Source organism: Ooceraea biroi, chromosome 11, assembly GCF_003672135.1.
Source record: "Ooceraea biroi isolate clonal line C1 chromosome 11, Obir_v5.4, whole genome shotgun sequence".
NCBI lineage: Eukaryota > Metazoa > Arthropoda > Insecta > Hymenoptera > Formicidae > Ooceraea > Ooceraea biroi.
The window spans coordinates 9,265,902-9,278,841 of NC_039516.1; the positions used below are offsets into that span (position 1 = coordinate 9,265,902).

Sequence of the window (12,940 nt, forward strand, 5' to 3'; positions counted from 1 at the left end):
TCCGAGCGTGCATTTACACGCAATTAAATCAGTACTTACGTTCTTAATTAACGTGTAATTTCTTAAATATTCCGTGTCTAAAAAGAACAGAATATACTTTTTTGACAAATCATAAATGATAATGAAATGGAACATAAATTTATTTATAATACAATAGGTTTATTCAAAATACAAGTTCTTTAAATTAAAAGTTATTGTATCATGCTGATAATATATATTTGTAATTACAGGTGGTGCGCACGTCAAAGGCATGAGCAACAGTCCTCATCACGGACAGCGGCTGCATCGAACTGGAAGCGTGGACACTTTATCACCCTGCGAGTCCATTGCCTCGGACGATTTAATGTTGGATTACGATGCTAGCGACGCAAGTTCTTACGAGGAACAGCAGCGGTTAGCATACTTATTATTATTAGACGATACAATATGTTATAAATATACGCATGTAGATCTCTTCAAAGTGCATAGAGAATGATTGTCATTAAAATCGAATTCACACGAATTATTATCTTTCAGACTAAATTCTAATCCCGCGTTGCACGAGCTGGATGATGCCACCATAATATCCGAACTGGAAGCCCAGGGCGAGGAAGTGATGAGGCAGTGGAGCTCACTGTTAAGCACCGCGCACATGCAAGAGGAGGCGAACTCCAATACCGCCAACAACAATTCCGTCAACAGCGGGACGGGCAATAACAACAACCAAACCACCACCGAATCTGGGTGTGTACTCGCATTTTTCGCTATCTTACGCTTGCTTGCGACGTAAAAACTCGTGGTGCACGACGCTTCCTCGCGATCGTGGTTAACGAGACGTTACCACGAGTAGAGTCGCGACGCGTGACGTTGTACTTGCAAATGATATGTAGATCATCACATAAGGATGTGTCTTCCTCCGTACGGGACGTAAGAATATCTGTGAAACCGCTTCCCGTATGTTCCCGTATGCGTGTTGCTACGTTCCTTCATGTAGATAGAATCTGGTAGAGTGTAATTATTTAGTTCTCTTCTCCATAGTGCCTTTTCGTTTAACGCTATCGCTTAGATATCCTAATTGCAGCACCACCACCGTATCTATTTGTGCCTCGTAAGAGCGAATTCGTACACTTCGCTCACAACAGTCTCGTATGCTTTCCTGGTTACGTGACGTGACATCGATTACTATAACGTAATCTCAAAGTCCACTTTTGGTTAATTCCAACGCGTTTATAGCGAGATTTCTAAATACAAACTGTAGTACATGACGTATGAGAGTAGAGACTGTAGCAGGCTTTAATTAGAATCAATAAGCTGCGTAGGAGGATTAAAAGTGTATCTGGTCGATGCTGTGATATAATTAGCCGATAAAATGTTAATATATTGTGAAAAAAGGAGGTAAAGGTTGTGTCATCCGACCATTGATGTGTGTCCACTGTTTTATGTCCACTTGATTGTGTAAGCCAGAAACTTTGTTTTACATAGACATCTGCATACCAGTTCTACAGAGCCTTTCGAATTTTTCTTTTATCAATCTTTTGTGTAAATCAAAAATGTGTAAACTCTTCTGTAAAGATTGACTAAATGTTAAAATACCTATGAGATGTTTATGTGAAATTAAAATGACGCGTAAAGGTGGGGCATAATTTATGTGTTTTTTGGAAATATCACTGATTTACATTTTATTTGAAGGAAAATTGTATTTTCTGCAATTTTATTGCAAATTTGCGATAAAGATACTTTGACATTACACGTTGATATATTACTTTTCTCCGTGCGCACCGTGTAATTTCGAGTGTCTTTTACAATTATTTTTCTTTTAGTTGAATATAACGGTTTGCAAGAGTCTTTAGAGAGAAAAGGCGTTATACGATTATCATAACATATGTTTTTTGCATCTTTAATCATATGCTACGATTAATGAACACGTTGATCTTAATTAAAACGATATTAAGTCTCAAGGACAAATCGGAACAGTCGGTTATTCGCAGAAAAATCGCGCACGCGTTTATATGAAGTTCTAGTTCTCTCTGTTATCTTCTCTCTCCATGTGTTACTTGAGAAAAACTATACTCTGTATCGAGAGCACGAAGCTCTTTAAAAGCAACATTTCGGATCGTTTGCAATAGCGATCGTGTTACCGCGAGTCATAAATTTCGAGTACGTCATGGCCACACGCGCATAACAGCCTACTCTCTTTCGCGTCGATAGCAGTTCCTCTTTGCTCGGTAGTTTTCCCGGCAGATAAATGAGAAAAAGTCTACGTCTAAAAAATTAAGAGCCGTTCTCTCAAATCCCCGATATTTCCCCTGCAATTCCCTCATTACGTCTGGTTTCGAAGTCGGTCTGGTCTTTGTGAAGCTTTACATTGAGTCGCGGCACTTCGTACTGTTCGTTTTGTCAGTCATTTTCGTTCCGTTTCTCATTAAAGGCGATCAGCGGTTGTTGATGTATGTGATCGAACAAACAAATCATTAAACCTTCTGCAATTCTATTTTGAACAATGTTTATTTTGAACAATGTCTGTCAAATGTACACTTGATCAGAAGACTTAATACAGTCTGATCACACAGATAAATTGACTTGCTAATAACACGTGACATTTTCGTACAAGACGGGATCATTTTCGACGGTGATTTGTCTTTTACGAAGATATTACGAATTGTTAGCAACGTGTCAACGAACTCTTGGACCCGATTGTATTTATTCTTCTCTGCCAGGATTCATGTGCAAAACGCGCACGTACGCGGCAGTCTCTCTTGCTCCTTCCCCTTTGCTTGTATAAAAAAAAAACACGAAATAAACATGCATCCGCATCCGCCACAGGAGACGTCACAATTCAGCGAGAGTATTCTGTGTTCTAGCGCGCTAGTAAAACGGGTGAAGCAATTGCAAATCCCCGATGAGGACTCCGCGGGTGGAGACTACTACCAGCTGACATACCCTAACTAGCGGGCGGAGTCCGCCGGTCCTCCCTTGAATGTCGACTAGGCAAAACCGATAACCGCACGCAGCCGATTACCGAGATAGACGCAGGCTTAACCCGCGAATGGTCGCGTCTCGCAAAAATCAGAAAAGAAAGTTACACCGTGTTGCACAAACGAACGCAGATGCAGCGTCTAGTTCTATGGTGAACGGAAGATAAATGAATATTTATGTGTTTGACGTGTTCTCCAAAATGTATGGATATTTCGCAAGATAAAGTATTTCATTGTGTAAGAGGAGAACGACCACTCGCGGGTTAAATGGACAGACATTGCCAGGAGCGAGCGAGAGAAAGAGAAGTGATTGGGTGATTGAGAGAATCAAGCGAAATGAGATGACGATAACGCACGGTGTTACAACTGGGAGATTTAGTGGCTGATTATGACTGTGCACTTGTGACTTTCGCTTAGGGTATATGGTTAAATGGAAAAAAAAAGAGTCAGATATTTCCAGTATGTGCCGTTTTCAAGTTTGTTTCGAGTAGACTTGATGAGTATTTCTTAATTCTCGTAGGATGAGCATAGTGATAATTGTTATGTAATATAAAGCTTCCTCCTTTGCGTTAGTTTATCTTCTAGTCTAATAATTTTATACGTTTCTTAACGTAAACTCGTAGATATATTTTTCTAATCAATCGATGAACTCTTTGTGTAATTATCATTCGTTCGTTGTTGCGCTATTACCTATCGTTCTTGTTTTCGAAGTATTAATTTGAGAAATACCTATATCCATAGATTAATAATATGTGATCCCATCGACTCTTGTCCCATCGACGAGAATTTCTTTAGCTCGATTTCGATGGGAAAGATGCTACCTCAAAGGTACTAGTCCTACACCGACCCTTCACAAACCTGAAATTAATTATCTCGTTAATTTATGCTCCCCTTTCTTCAACCCAAGGGAAAATATGGCTTAACGTAACTTCGCGATATGAAGTATCGGCCGACTTCTTTGAGATTACAGTGCGTCCTTATTATATATAACTCGAAAGTTACTCTCAATTATAATCGAAGTGTAGCTGAAGCGTAGTACCGAATAAAGAGTAAACCGCCGGCACGTGTGAACCGCCGCGTTCCGCTCACGACGCTTACAAGGACTCGCTCGCGGCGCGGGCGGCACGGACCTTTGGTTCTCGGTCCTTGGCTCAGCAAGCTGTGAGCGTGGCGGTATGACGCGCATAGTAATGAGGATGATAGAGATTATTTTTCCAATTTCATACGATGGTCGAAACCCGAGTCCTTCCAGAATTGTCGTCCCAAACGTTCGCGTTTCCGCACTGGTCCAAATACGTTTCGATACCTTGTTAGACGCAGTCTAGTCCTCCTTATCTAGTCCTCCCAGTCGTTTTCCCAACGGCCGTCGCTTTTAATGGTGAACCATTGGTACTAGAGGAAAGTCCCCGATTATGAGATACCATATCGATTTTGCCGAATGTAAGGAAATCTATAGGCAGAATTTTAAAATGTAATACGTTCTCTTGAAGAGAATTTAATAAGCTTTAGGTTGGTCAAATGAAAAATCTAATTTAAATATTATTTTTTCTGAAAATTAAAAAATGTGAAAAAAGAGCTTTACGCAAGATCGCGAAAGTGTGCTCCTAATATAAGATACCTTGAGAAATCGGTGTTAAAAGTGCAAAATACATCAGTATTGCAAGTAAAAAACTTTATTAGATATTTTTATAAAAATACTGCTGCCACAGCCTTCGCCAAATCTTCACGATTCCACTGTCGACGCTTCCTCGTTTCTCTAACCTCCATAGTCAGATTCTATAAAAATTAAATACACAAAAATTCGTAATATAAATTCGTATTAACTTTTCTTTAACCTTAAGTAGTATTTTCTTTCTTTTTATTACACTACATACTCTTCATATTCGAGCAATAATTATCTCATATTAAGAGTACCCTGAATTCTCATTAGGCGAGCCACACGCCTAGCGGTTCCGCGATCATGAAATCTAACCTCTACAATTAAGCAATTCAACAAATCGCGTATTTTCCTGTTACTACGATTCTACTCTATCATTGTATACTGAATTTATTGCCAATCATTTCTTTATTATGTAATAAACAAGGTTTAAAGACTTACCTCAAGTTCCTTTGACATGTTCACAATTTCACAAACCTTTTCTTGCAAAGGCTAAACGCAATAACGAACAATGAATTTTTCACTAAATATATTTTACACCAAGAGTAATAAATTTATGGTGGAATTAACAGATGGTACTCACTAGTTTAGCAGAAACTCCAGTATCTCATATTAGGAGCATATCTCATATTAGGGGATTCTCTTCTATATTTAATACGTAGATTCTACAGTACGAGGATGACCACTGGGTACCCACTTCGGTGACGTCCGACGTTATCAAATATTAATTAATCGTGTACTCGCGGCGCATTATAGAGAGCTGCTGTTAGGTGTAGACGCGTAGCTTTGTAGAGGAGGCGAACGGTGTTTCTGCGAGTGCGAGCTGATCAAGCGATCAGCTCGACTCGACGACTCACCCTTCCCTCGAAGTAATCGCGCAAAATGAACGCCACAGGCTGACATACTTAATGACACGTATAATATGTAAGCGAAATTACATTCCATTAGCTTAATTAATCAGTAAGTATTAGGCGTAACTTCAAACCGTTCCAGTTTTCGATTCCAGACGAACCGTCATTGCCGCTTCGATTTTCTTTCAACCTTGGGCCTATCCTCCCTCGTTGCATCCAGACACTCCCACGTATTATCGTTTATTCCCTATGCGAATACGCATCGCATTTATTTTTGTTCTCCTTCGATTTAATTTCCGGTGTCCCCATGGTTCTCTCGCGTTTCTACTCGCTGTTGTATTCCGAAGAAATTAGCAGGTTTCGATGCACCTTGGCGACACTTATATCCATCAAGTATGTACTCGTTGTATCCGTAAATGTAAGCAACGGAGAGAAAGAAAGAGAGAGAGTGAGAGAGGGAGAAAAGAGCGTGTGGTGCTGACTAGCTCTAGACCGCGAAACCGACTTACGACGTACATTAAGCATGATTGTACATCATACTTCTGTCTTCCTCATGTGCGTATTATTGTAAGCGTACGACTCTCCATTGCATTATTAAAACGCACCTCCTCTCGTGAAGACCGCTTGTACTTTATTTCACGTCCATTTGGCGATCCGTGAGACGGACACGGGGGATGCTATCGGATTTGGGTCACGGAGGGTTGGCGTTGCATTTACCCGGCTCCTTCGCGTCGGCTCCTCCAGCGCGATGCAGCGCTCCGCAACCTTGGCCGTCGTGTTAAAAAGCCGTGGCTCAAGCCGCCCGACCGCTTAAACCGGTTCCTCCGGAGCCCGCGGTATGACGAACAACCCATCTCGTGATGTAACGAGACTCTTCGTCGCGTACATGTATAATGGTATCGATATTCGCTCGAAGTGGAAGTCGTGCGGAACGTCGCATAAGTACGGCGTCTATTTTTTCTTCAGACATTGACATGACGATAGGAAGTCGAAGTACCGGAAAGGTACCGTGGCTGGTGACGAAGACGTCGGGGCCGAGCGCGATTTCGTCGTTAATCAGAGCGTTGCTACTTGACCGTGTCGGTGTTCCCCTGCTGTTCCTTCGTCGTTGGGTCTTCCGTGTCGCCGTGTTTTATTTTAGCTCCACGAATTTAGGGCAACATTGATCGCGACTGCAAAATGGGAGAGTGTATCGATCAATCCGCGGCACGATTGATGGAACGCCGGGCGTTCTTTTTATAGAAGCAATGCGGAAAGATGGTAGAGACAATTTTCACCCGACCTGCCGGGAAAACGCTCGATTCATTTTATTATAATTTCCGTTTTTTTTTTACGTGATTGACTTGCGTTTCTCGGAAAATGTCAGTAGTATCGTGTCTGGTGTACTTATTGTCGAGAAAAGAGCGTGCGATTTTCATTTTCAAAGGTTCTGCTCTCTCGGATAAGTCGCGCTTGCCGTAGCGGAAACAACTTACGCGCGGTATAACTACGTATCTTCCTCGCGGTTTTCCCGTCTAACGGTGAACTCTTTCGGTCTATTTACTAAATGTCCAGCCTGACGGATAACCAACTGCGGTCGACGACGGAAAATAGTGCTTCCGATAACCGTTGACAGGCTTTTGCATCTCGCAGAAGCTCCACTAGTTGGACAAGGAAATCTACCTTTATTAAAAAACACCGCTTCCATAAGAATGAATTAATTAATAGCAACAACTAGAAAAACATGTTTGCGCACTAAAGCGAATATCTGCGAGAACTTTAGAAAACTCCACTAATTAATCTTTCCGCCCGGATGCAGTCATCCATTGTAAAACCGCGGAGCAAAACGAAATGGAGGATCGCTCGACGAAAGGGAGAGAGTCCCGAGGGATTCCGGTAGACTGCTTGCGAAAGGTTCACAAAAAACGAGCCGGTTACCATCAGGAATGAAAGCTCAGAGAGCCTCATAAATTCCGGATTCGTGGTGTCGATGCCAAGTCGGCGAAAAGCCAAAGTGCCAGGTTTGAGAGCAAAATTCGCGAGGCAGACGTCGCGCAATAAACGCCGTTAAGGGCCGAAGGACAGCCAGCTTGGAGTATTGATCGTTTACTTCAAGGGAGACTCTCGCCGTCTCCTCCTCTGATCCTTATTGTTTGAGCTGGTCCATAAACTGCTCCCGACAATCGTGGAAAACAAAACCCGCGAGACACTGCAACGAGAAGAAGAATTTTAGGGGGTTGAAATAATTCAGCGCTTTAACAAGCGGCTATCGTTTGAAATCAAAATCCAATTAACAACTTCATGTTTGTAAGAAATTAGATTTTGATACAGATGGAAAAATATAGAACAATCTCTTATCAATATTAGACGATATAGATATGAAATCAAGTTTCTTTATGTCGATATCGAAAAGCTATTTACTGCTTCAGGTAGACGGAGGTGGTCGTTGACCCAAGTGGCACTAATTTTAGCAGATCTGCCCGGTTAGAGTTGACAATTGATGAAATATTCATGTATTCTCAATTGAGTTAGAATTCAAAGACAAGAATAGCATCAACTTAACGATCTATTACTTTGTCGCTTTTCATATCTAGCAAACCTAGCGAAGCTTTAGCGAAATTCTTTGCGATGCTTATCAGCTTTAATGACCGAGAGACTGAGAGAGAAAATATATTAAATTAATTTGCCATAAAATGATATAATGTAACAACATCAAAATTACAATAATATAATCTGAAATACTTGTCGCTATTACATAAGACTAGAACTGATATATAATATTCTATAAAAGATAGAAATATCTAAAAACCGAAAAAAGAGAGCGATAGGGGATGACACACGAAAAGAATTTTCTAGCCAGGAATGCACAGGAGCCAACAGTTCTCTCTAAAGGGATCGCATTTGATATCGCATCAGTCCCTGCAGCTTTTTGCATTATCACCCCCACCGCATGCGCGTCCACCCCCTTCCGTGTGCTGTCTGCAGCTGTTCCCCCTACCGCTCCGACTTCTCTCTCCGCTCTCTTCCACAACGGCGGTATCGAGCGTGGCTCGTCATAGTGCGAGGTGCGCACGCGTTCTCGTTCCGCTTCTCGTTCGACGGGGTCCTTCGTGGTCCTGTCCACCTTCCTGCCGGCCACCGTCGACACGGACCGTCACTCCGGCGAACGCACCGGCTAATACACGTCGAGTTCCGTGTGTTCCGTGCTCTCCTCGACGTCCATGCATGAGTGCGAAGAGTGGCACGTGCGTCAGTCACTTGGAAGAACTGGGAGATCCTCGCCGAGAACCTCGTCGCGTCGACGCCAGCGAGCGGACACATCAGTCGTCTCGCGTCAACGGGAGCCTCCCTGGAACAGGAAGTGCGACGTTCGAAAACTGCAAATTAACAGGGTAAACTCGGTGAAGAAGAGGGAGGCCTCGCACCAGGTGCCGACGAATTCGATTAGAAAGCGTGGCTTCAGCTGCAGACTTTGGCCTGCCGCAAATTACGCGATGGGCGCGTAGCGTGACGTTCGGTTCAGTGCACAGGTAAACGTAGAAAGAGGAAAAGCGTCAACGCGGATCTTCCACGTTCAACTCGTCCCGAGCGTTCTTCATCGTCTCCTCCGTCGAGCGTCATGCTGTCACGTTTGTTTCTTCTCTTTCAGATAAGATTACTGTGAAGAGTACACAGCACGTATGACGTGATGTTAAGATTTGCGATTTGCGAGAAATCGCACACAATTAAACGGATCATCGGGTTGTGAATCAATGGGATTAAACATCGCTCACGCGACGCACCACTTCAGGAACGCTGAAATTGTGCCACACGCGAAGCTACGCTCCGATTAATATAGTTTGCGACAAGGCGGCCTGATTTCCGGAACTGATGGAAAATCAATCGTGGACTCGTTGTAGGACGACTAAGCTAAAGACTTCGCTGAACGATTAACGAGCGCGCAAGACGCCGCTTTTGTAACAGGTGTGCGAAATGTAGCAGGTACCCCGAAAGATTTGATAAGATAACTTTCACTCGGCAGGATGACTCAACTTGTTCGAGTTCGAGTTTGAAATCCTCCTGAAAATGAAGAGTGGGAACGCCAACGCGCCACAACGACAGAAGAATTATAAGACGGATTTCCCGAGGACGGCAAAGTTGTGCGACACGACGACGTAAACGTTAAGTGAGAGCGTCAATATTAAACAAATCGTCGACGTTTTAAGAGACTGATTACAAGACGACGTAAAGCGCTTGATGACCATTTGCGAAGCACACGATATATGTGCATAATTAGCGCAGATCTTGCATTTATAAATCGCATCTCGTGCGTTACGGTATATATTTGTCGCACGTGTGTACGTTACACAGTATATCTAGAAACATAAGCGCATTTACAAAGTAACTAACACGCGGTGCATCGTGGAAAAAACTCGTTAGCCAGCCCGCAAAATATTGCGCTACCGTTATCCGAGCCAAGATCTAAACCGATCTATCCTGTTCGCTGGCTCTCTCTGTGTTTTTCTCTTTCTGCGCTCGATTTATCTGCTTATCGACCTTGTCTATGGGTTCCCATTCTTTTACATCATTTTCTCATGCAGAGCTTCGCGTGCAGTGTCATCAGCGACCGGGACCGCGGCAATCGAATTTGCGTAATTTGACGTGAGGATTGCGGCATAGGACGACGTAATTAGACGCACAAACCAGGCGAGCGTTTCATGAAAGCGCACTGCAACCGTGCATGCCTGCCGAATTACTCATCGCCACGGATCCCGCTGCTCTACGGGCTCCCATATTAAACCCACGGCATTTTCTCTCTTTTCACCCTCTGCGGCACCATGATGCCACGCTCCGTTCCGTCCGGCTAAATGTGTTCGAGTTCCATCCTCCATTTACACGCATCGTCCTATTCTTGGATACAAAACCTTTCAGCTGATTGTTGTTCAGCGATAAATGCAGTGAATCGATTCTCTCATGGTCGTCGTCGTAGTTTAATGCGCGCTTCGTCGCGTATTCCCGCGGGAATACCCTCGCTCCGTCCGGACACTAGTGACTCTTCCAATCGAGAATTGAAATTAATCACTCTGAGTGCCGGACAGTTCTCCTTGATACGGGTTGGACTTCGTGATAGATGAAGATCAAGATCTGAAAGTGATTAAAGAGCACGTAATTATGGCCCGATGAGGCACGCGCGATTGTCAGAAGAGCAACGAGTCGGCTGAAGTGAACGCGCCATCAGGAGAAGGGACCTCACCAGCAGGATGGCCTCCTCGTCCGAGACCTCGAGGGGCGCCAAGAGACGCACCGTCGTCAATGGGTCGACGACGCGCAACCGCGCCAACGCGGGTTTGGAAAACGGAACTGGCGGCGAGGATGGATGCGACTCTGGCCTCTCCTCCGAGAGCTCGACGCCCACAAATGGCTCGCCACCGCCGCGACAGCCCAAGACGCCGAGCAACGGCCAAGTCGTCGTCGCCGGTGCGGCTTCCGCCGCAGCTTTGCGGGCCAAGAATAACTCCAGCAGGTAGTGCCTCCTCGGCGGAAGTGGAGCCTCTCTTAGATATCATCTGTGATAGCGCTGCGAGAGAGATGCAACTGCGAGAAGCGCGAAGAGCTGCTTCTCTTCCCCTTTTTCCTTTTTTTTCATTAGGATTAGTGCGATGAGAACTCGATAGCATGCGAAATACCGCTTCCTGAATTAGTCTCCGCATGATCCACGTTCATTTGCGGAAGCTTTCACTGCTTATTACAAGAGGTGGACACGAAAACACGGTAGATACAATATATATAGCAGCTGAGAAACCTTTAATTAAGTTTTAATTCAGTCAAGAATTTTAATTGTCGAGGAATTAAGAGATTTCCCTCCCTCTTGTGTGTGAAACGACGGACAATCACAAGCGAAGACGTGAGAGATAACGTGGATTTCATTCTTTTTGTTTCAGAATCGGAAGTGACAGGATGTCAAGGCTGTTTCGCAGCAGATCCGGAACGGAATCACCGCGTTCACTAGACAACATGCGCAACCGTCAGGTTTCTAGTCCCATGCGATCGTCGGGGAATGTTAGTCGGGTAATTATTTTTGCTTCTATAATCTCTGTTTTAACCAGGTCCATCAATAGCGGATATTAGCATCTAACTGGTTGCAGATTTCATCGCCATGTGTCGATTCCGGAGACGAAGCGAGCCTCAGGATAGATCGCGGAACGTATCAGTACATGTTCCAGGACATCGTCTCCATAAAGACGATGCTCCTGAAACTCAAGCGAATCCTTCAGGAGGTATAATAGGCGCTCGCGTCCGCTTGTATTCCACAGAATTTTGCACTTGTAGCTTCTTTGCGTTCCATAAATGCAACTTGTGCGTTTTGCCAAGATTTCAGTTGACTTCACGTTATTATTTCGCAAGCATCATTCTGTGTTACCTGTATACACGGTGTCCTTGTCTTTTTTATTAACACGACTTTTTTATTTTTCATTTTTGTCGTCGTCCTTCCTGATTTTGCGTCACAAGTCAGGAGAGAACGATTTGACGAGGGTACGTTGCATCGATTTTCTTTTATCATTTATTTTGTCACTAATTTATGTGTCACCTCGCATGCGCGTGTGTGTGCATATTTATTATTCACGGGACCGAGTATAAAACTTATATGTAAAATTATATATAAACCAAGAATTAGGTTGAATTTTTACTTTTGTAATTTTGTATTACTCTTTTAATTTTGTATTCTTTATTATTGAATCTTTTTATACTCTGTTCCGACGATGTACATACTTACGAAAATTATCAACTAATACTAAGGATAAAAGCGCAAACCGCTAATATTTCGGTATCACTTTTTATTTTTTAGACGGAAACTCTCAATCCATTCGACAATGCGAAGGTTCGTACATCATCTTATTCGAGTAAATTACTAAAAACAAGACTATTAAATTTAAAAAATGCTATTTCTGAAACTGCAGAATGGCCTCTTCTGTAACCTGAATGAAGGTGGTACCGGTACCATCGACGTGAGCACCTCACCTGGCAGCGGTGGTAGCAGTATCGCGGACGAATTAGCAGACTTGCGGAGGCAGGTGGTGTTTCTTCAGGGCCAGGTGGAGGACCGGGATCGCACCATACAGCTACTTGAGGTAAATAACGAGGTAAAATCGTACCGCGATTAACTGTACTGTTCTGTGTGAGAAGCTTGCTCTTTGATGAAGTCTATCGGAATCTCTTGTCTTAATGAACCGTTTCTGTAGCGATAGAAATAAATTTAGGCACTGTCTGACCGACTCGAATTGTTCTCCGCAGCTCCAAATGTCGAAGCTGCAAGGGCCCAAGAACGGCGACGTTCAAAATTGTATCCTACCGACACGCAACATCTCCTCCGTGGACACGTGTAACGCCGCTACGCAAACAGAGAAGGTACAGCCTATCACGTAACTGAATCGTCCTCGATCCCTTTATCGTCGTTTATATTATCGTCCACGGTCCATTTCGTGATCGTATTATTACCACGTTATCGCACCTCTCGCGAG

The 12,940-nt window shown here is 43.6% G+C and overlaps 1 protein-coding gene across 11 annotated transcripts in view; it reads left to right on the plus strand.

Annotated features, from left to right (window-relative positions):
- Nucleotides 1-12,940, plus strand: part of LOC105277530 (putative uncharacterized protein DDB_G0277255) — a 31,403-nt gene that overhangs the window by 14,251 nt on the left and 4,212 nt on the right. For 7 of the 11 annotated variants that reach the window (XM_020030941.2, XM_020030931.2, XM_020030927.2 and 4 more), the window contains 8 exons: nucleotides 231-393; nucleotides 517-723; nucleotides 11,363-11,489; nucleotides 11,567-11,698; nucleotides 11,931-11,954; nucleotides 12,268-12,300; nucleotides 12,380-12,562; nucleotides 12,714-12,827. In XM_020030941.2, coding sequence (XP_019886500.1) covers nucleotides 231-393; nucleotides 517-723; nucleotides 11,363-11,489; nucleotides 11,567-11,698; nucleotides 11,931-11,954; nucleotides 12,268-12,300; nucleotides 12,380-12,562; nucleotides 12,714-12,827 — 983 coding nt within the window. The remainder of the gene's footprint in view (nucleotides 1-230; nucleotides 394-516; nucleotides 724-11,362; nucleotides 11,490-11,566; nucleotides 11,699-11,930; nucleotides 11,955-12,267; nucleotides 12,301-12,379; nucleotides 12,563-12,713; nucleotides 12,828-12,940) is intronic. The other 4 variants (XM_020030934.2, XM_026973772.1, XM_011335933.3 and 1 more) reach the window with 3 other exon arrangements.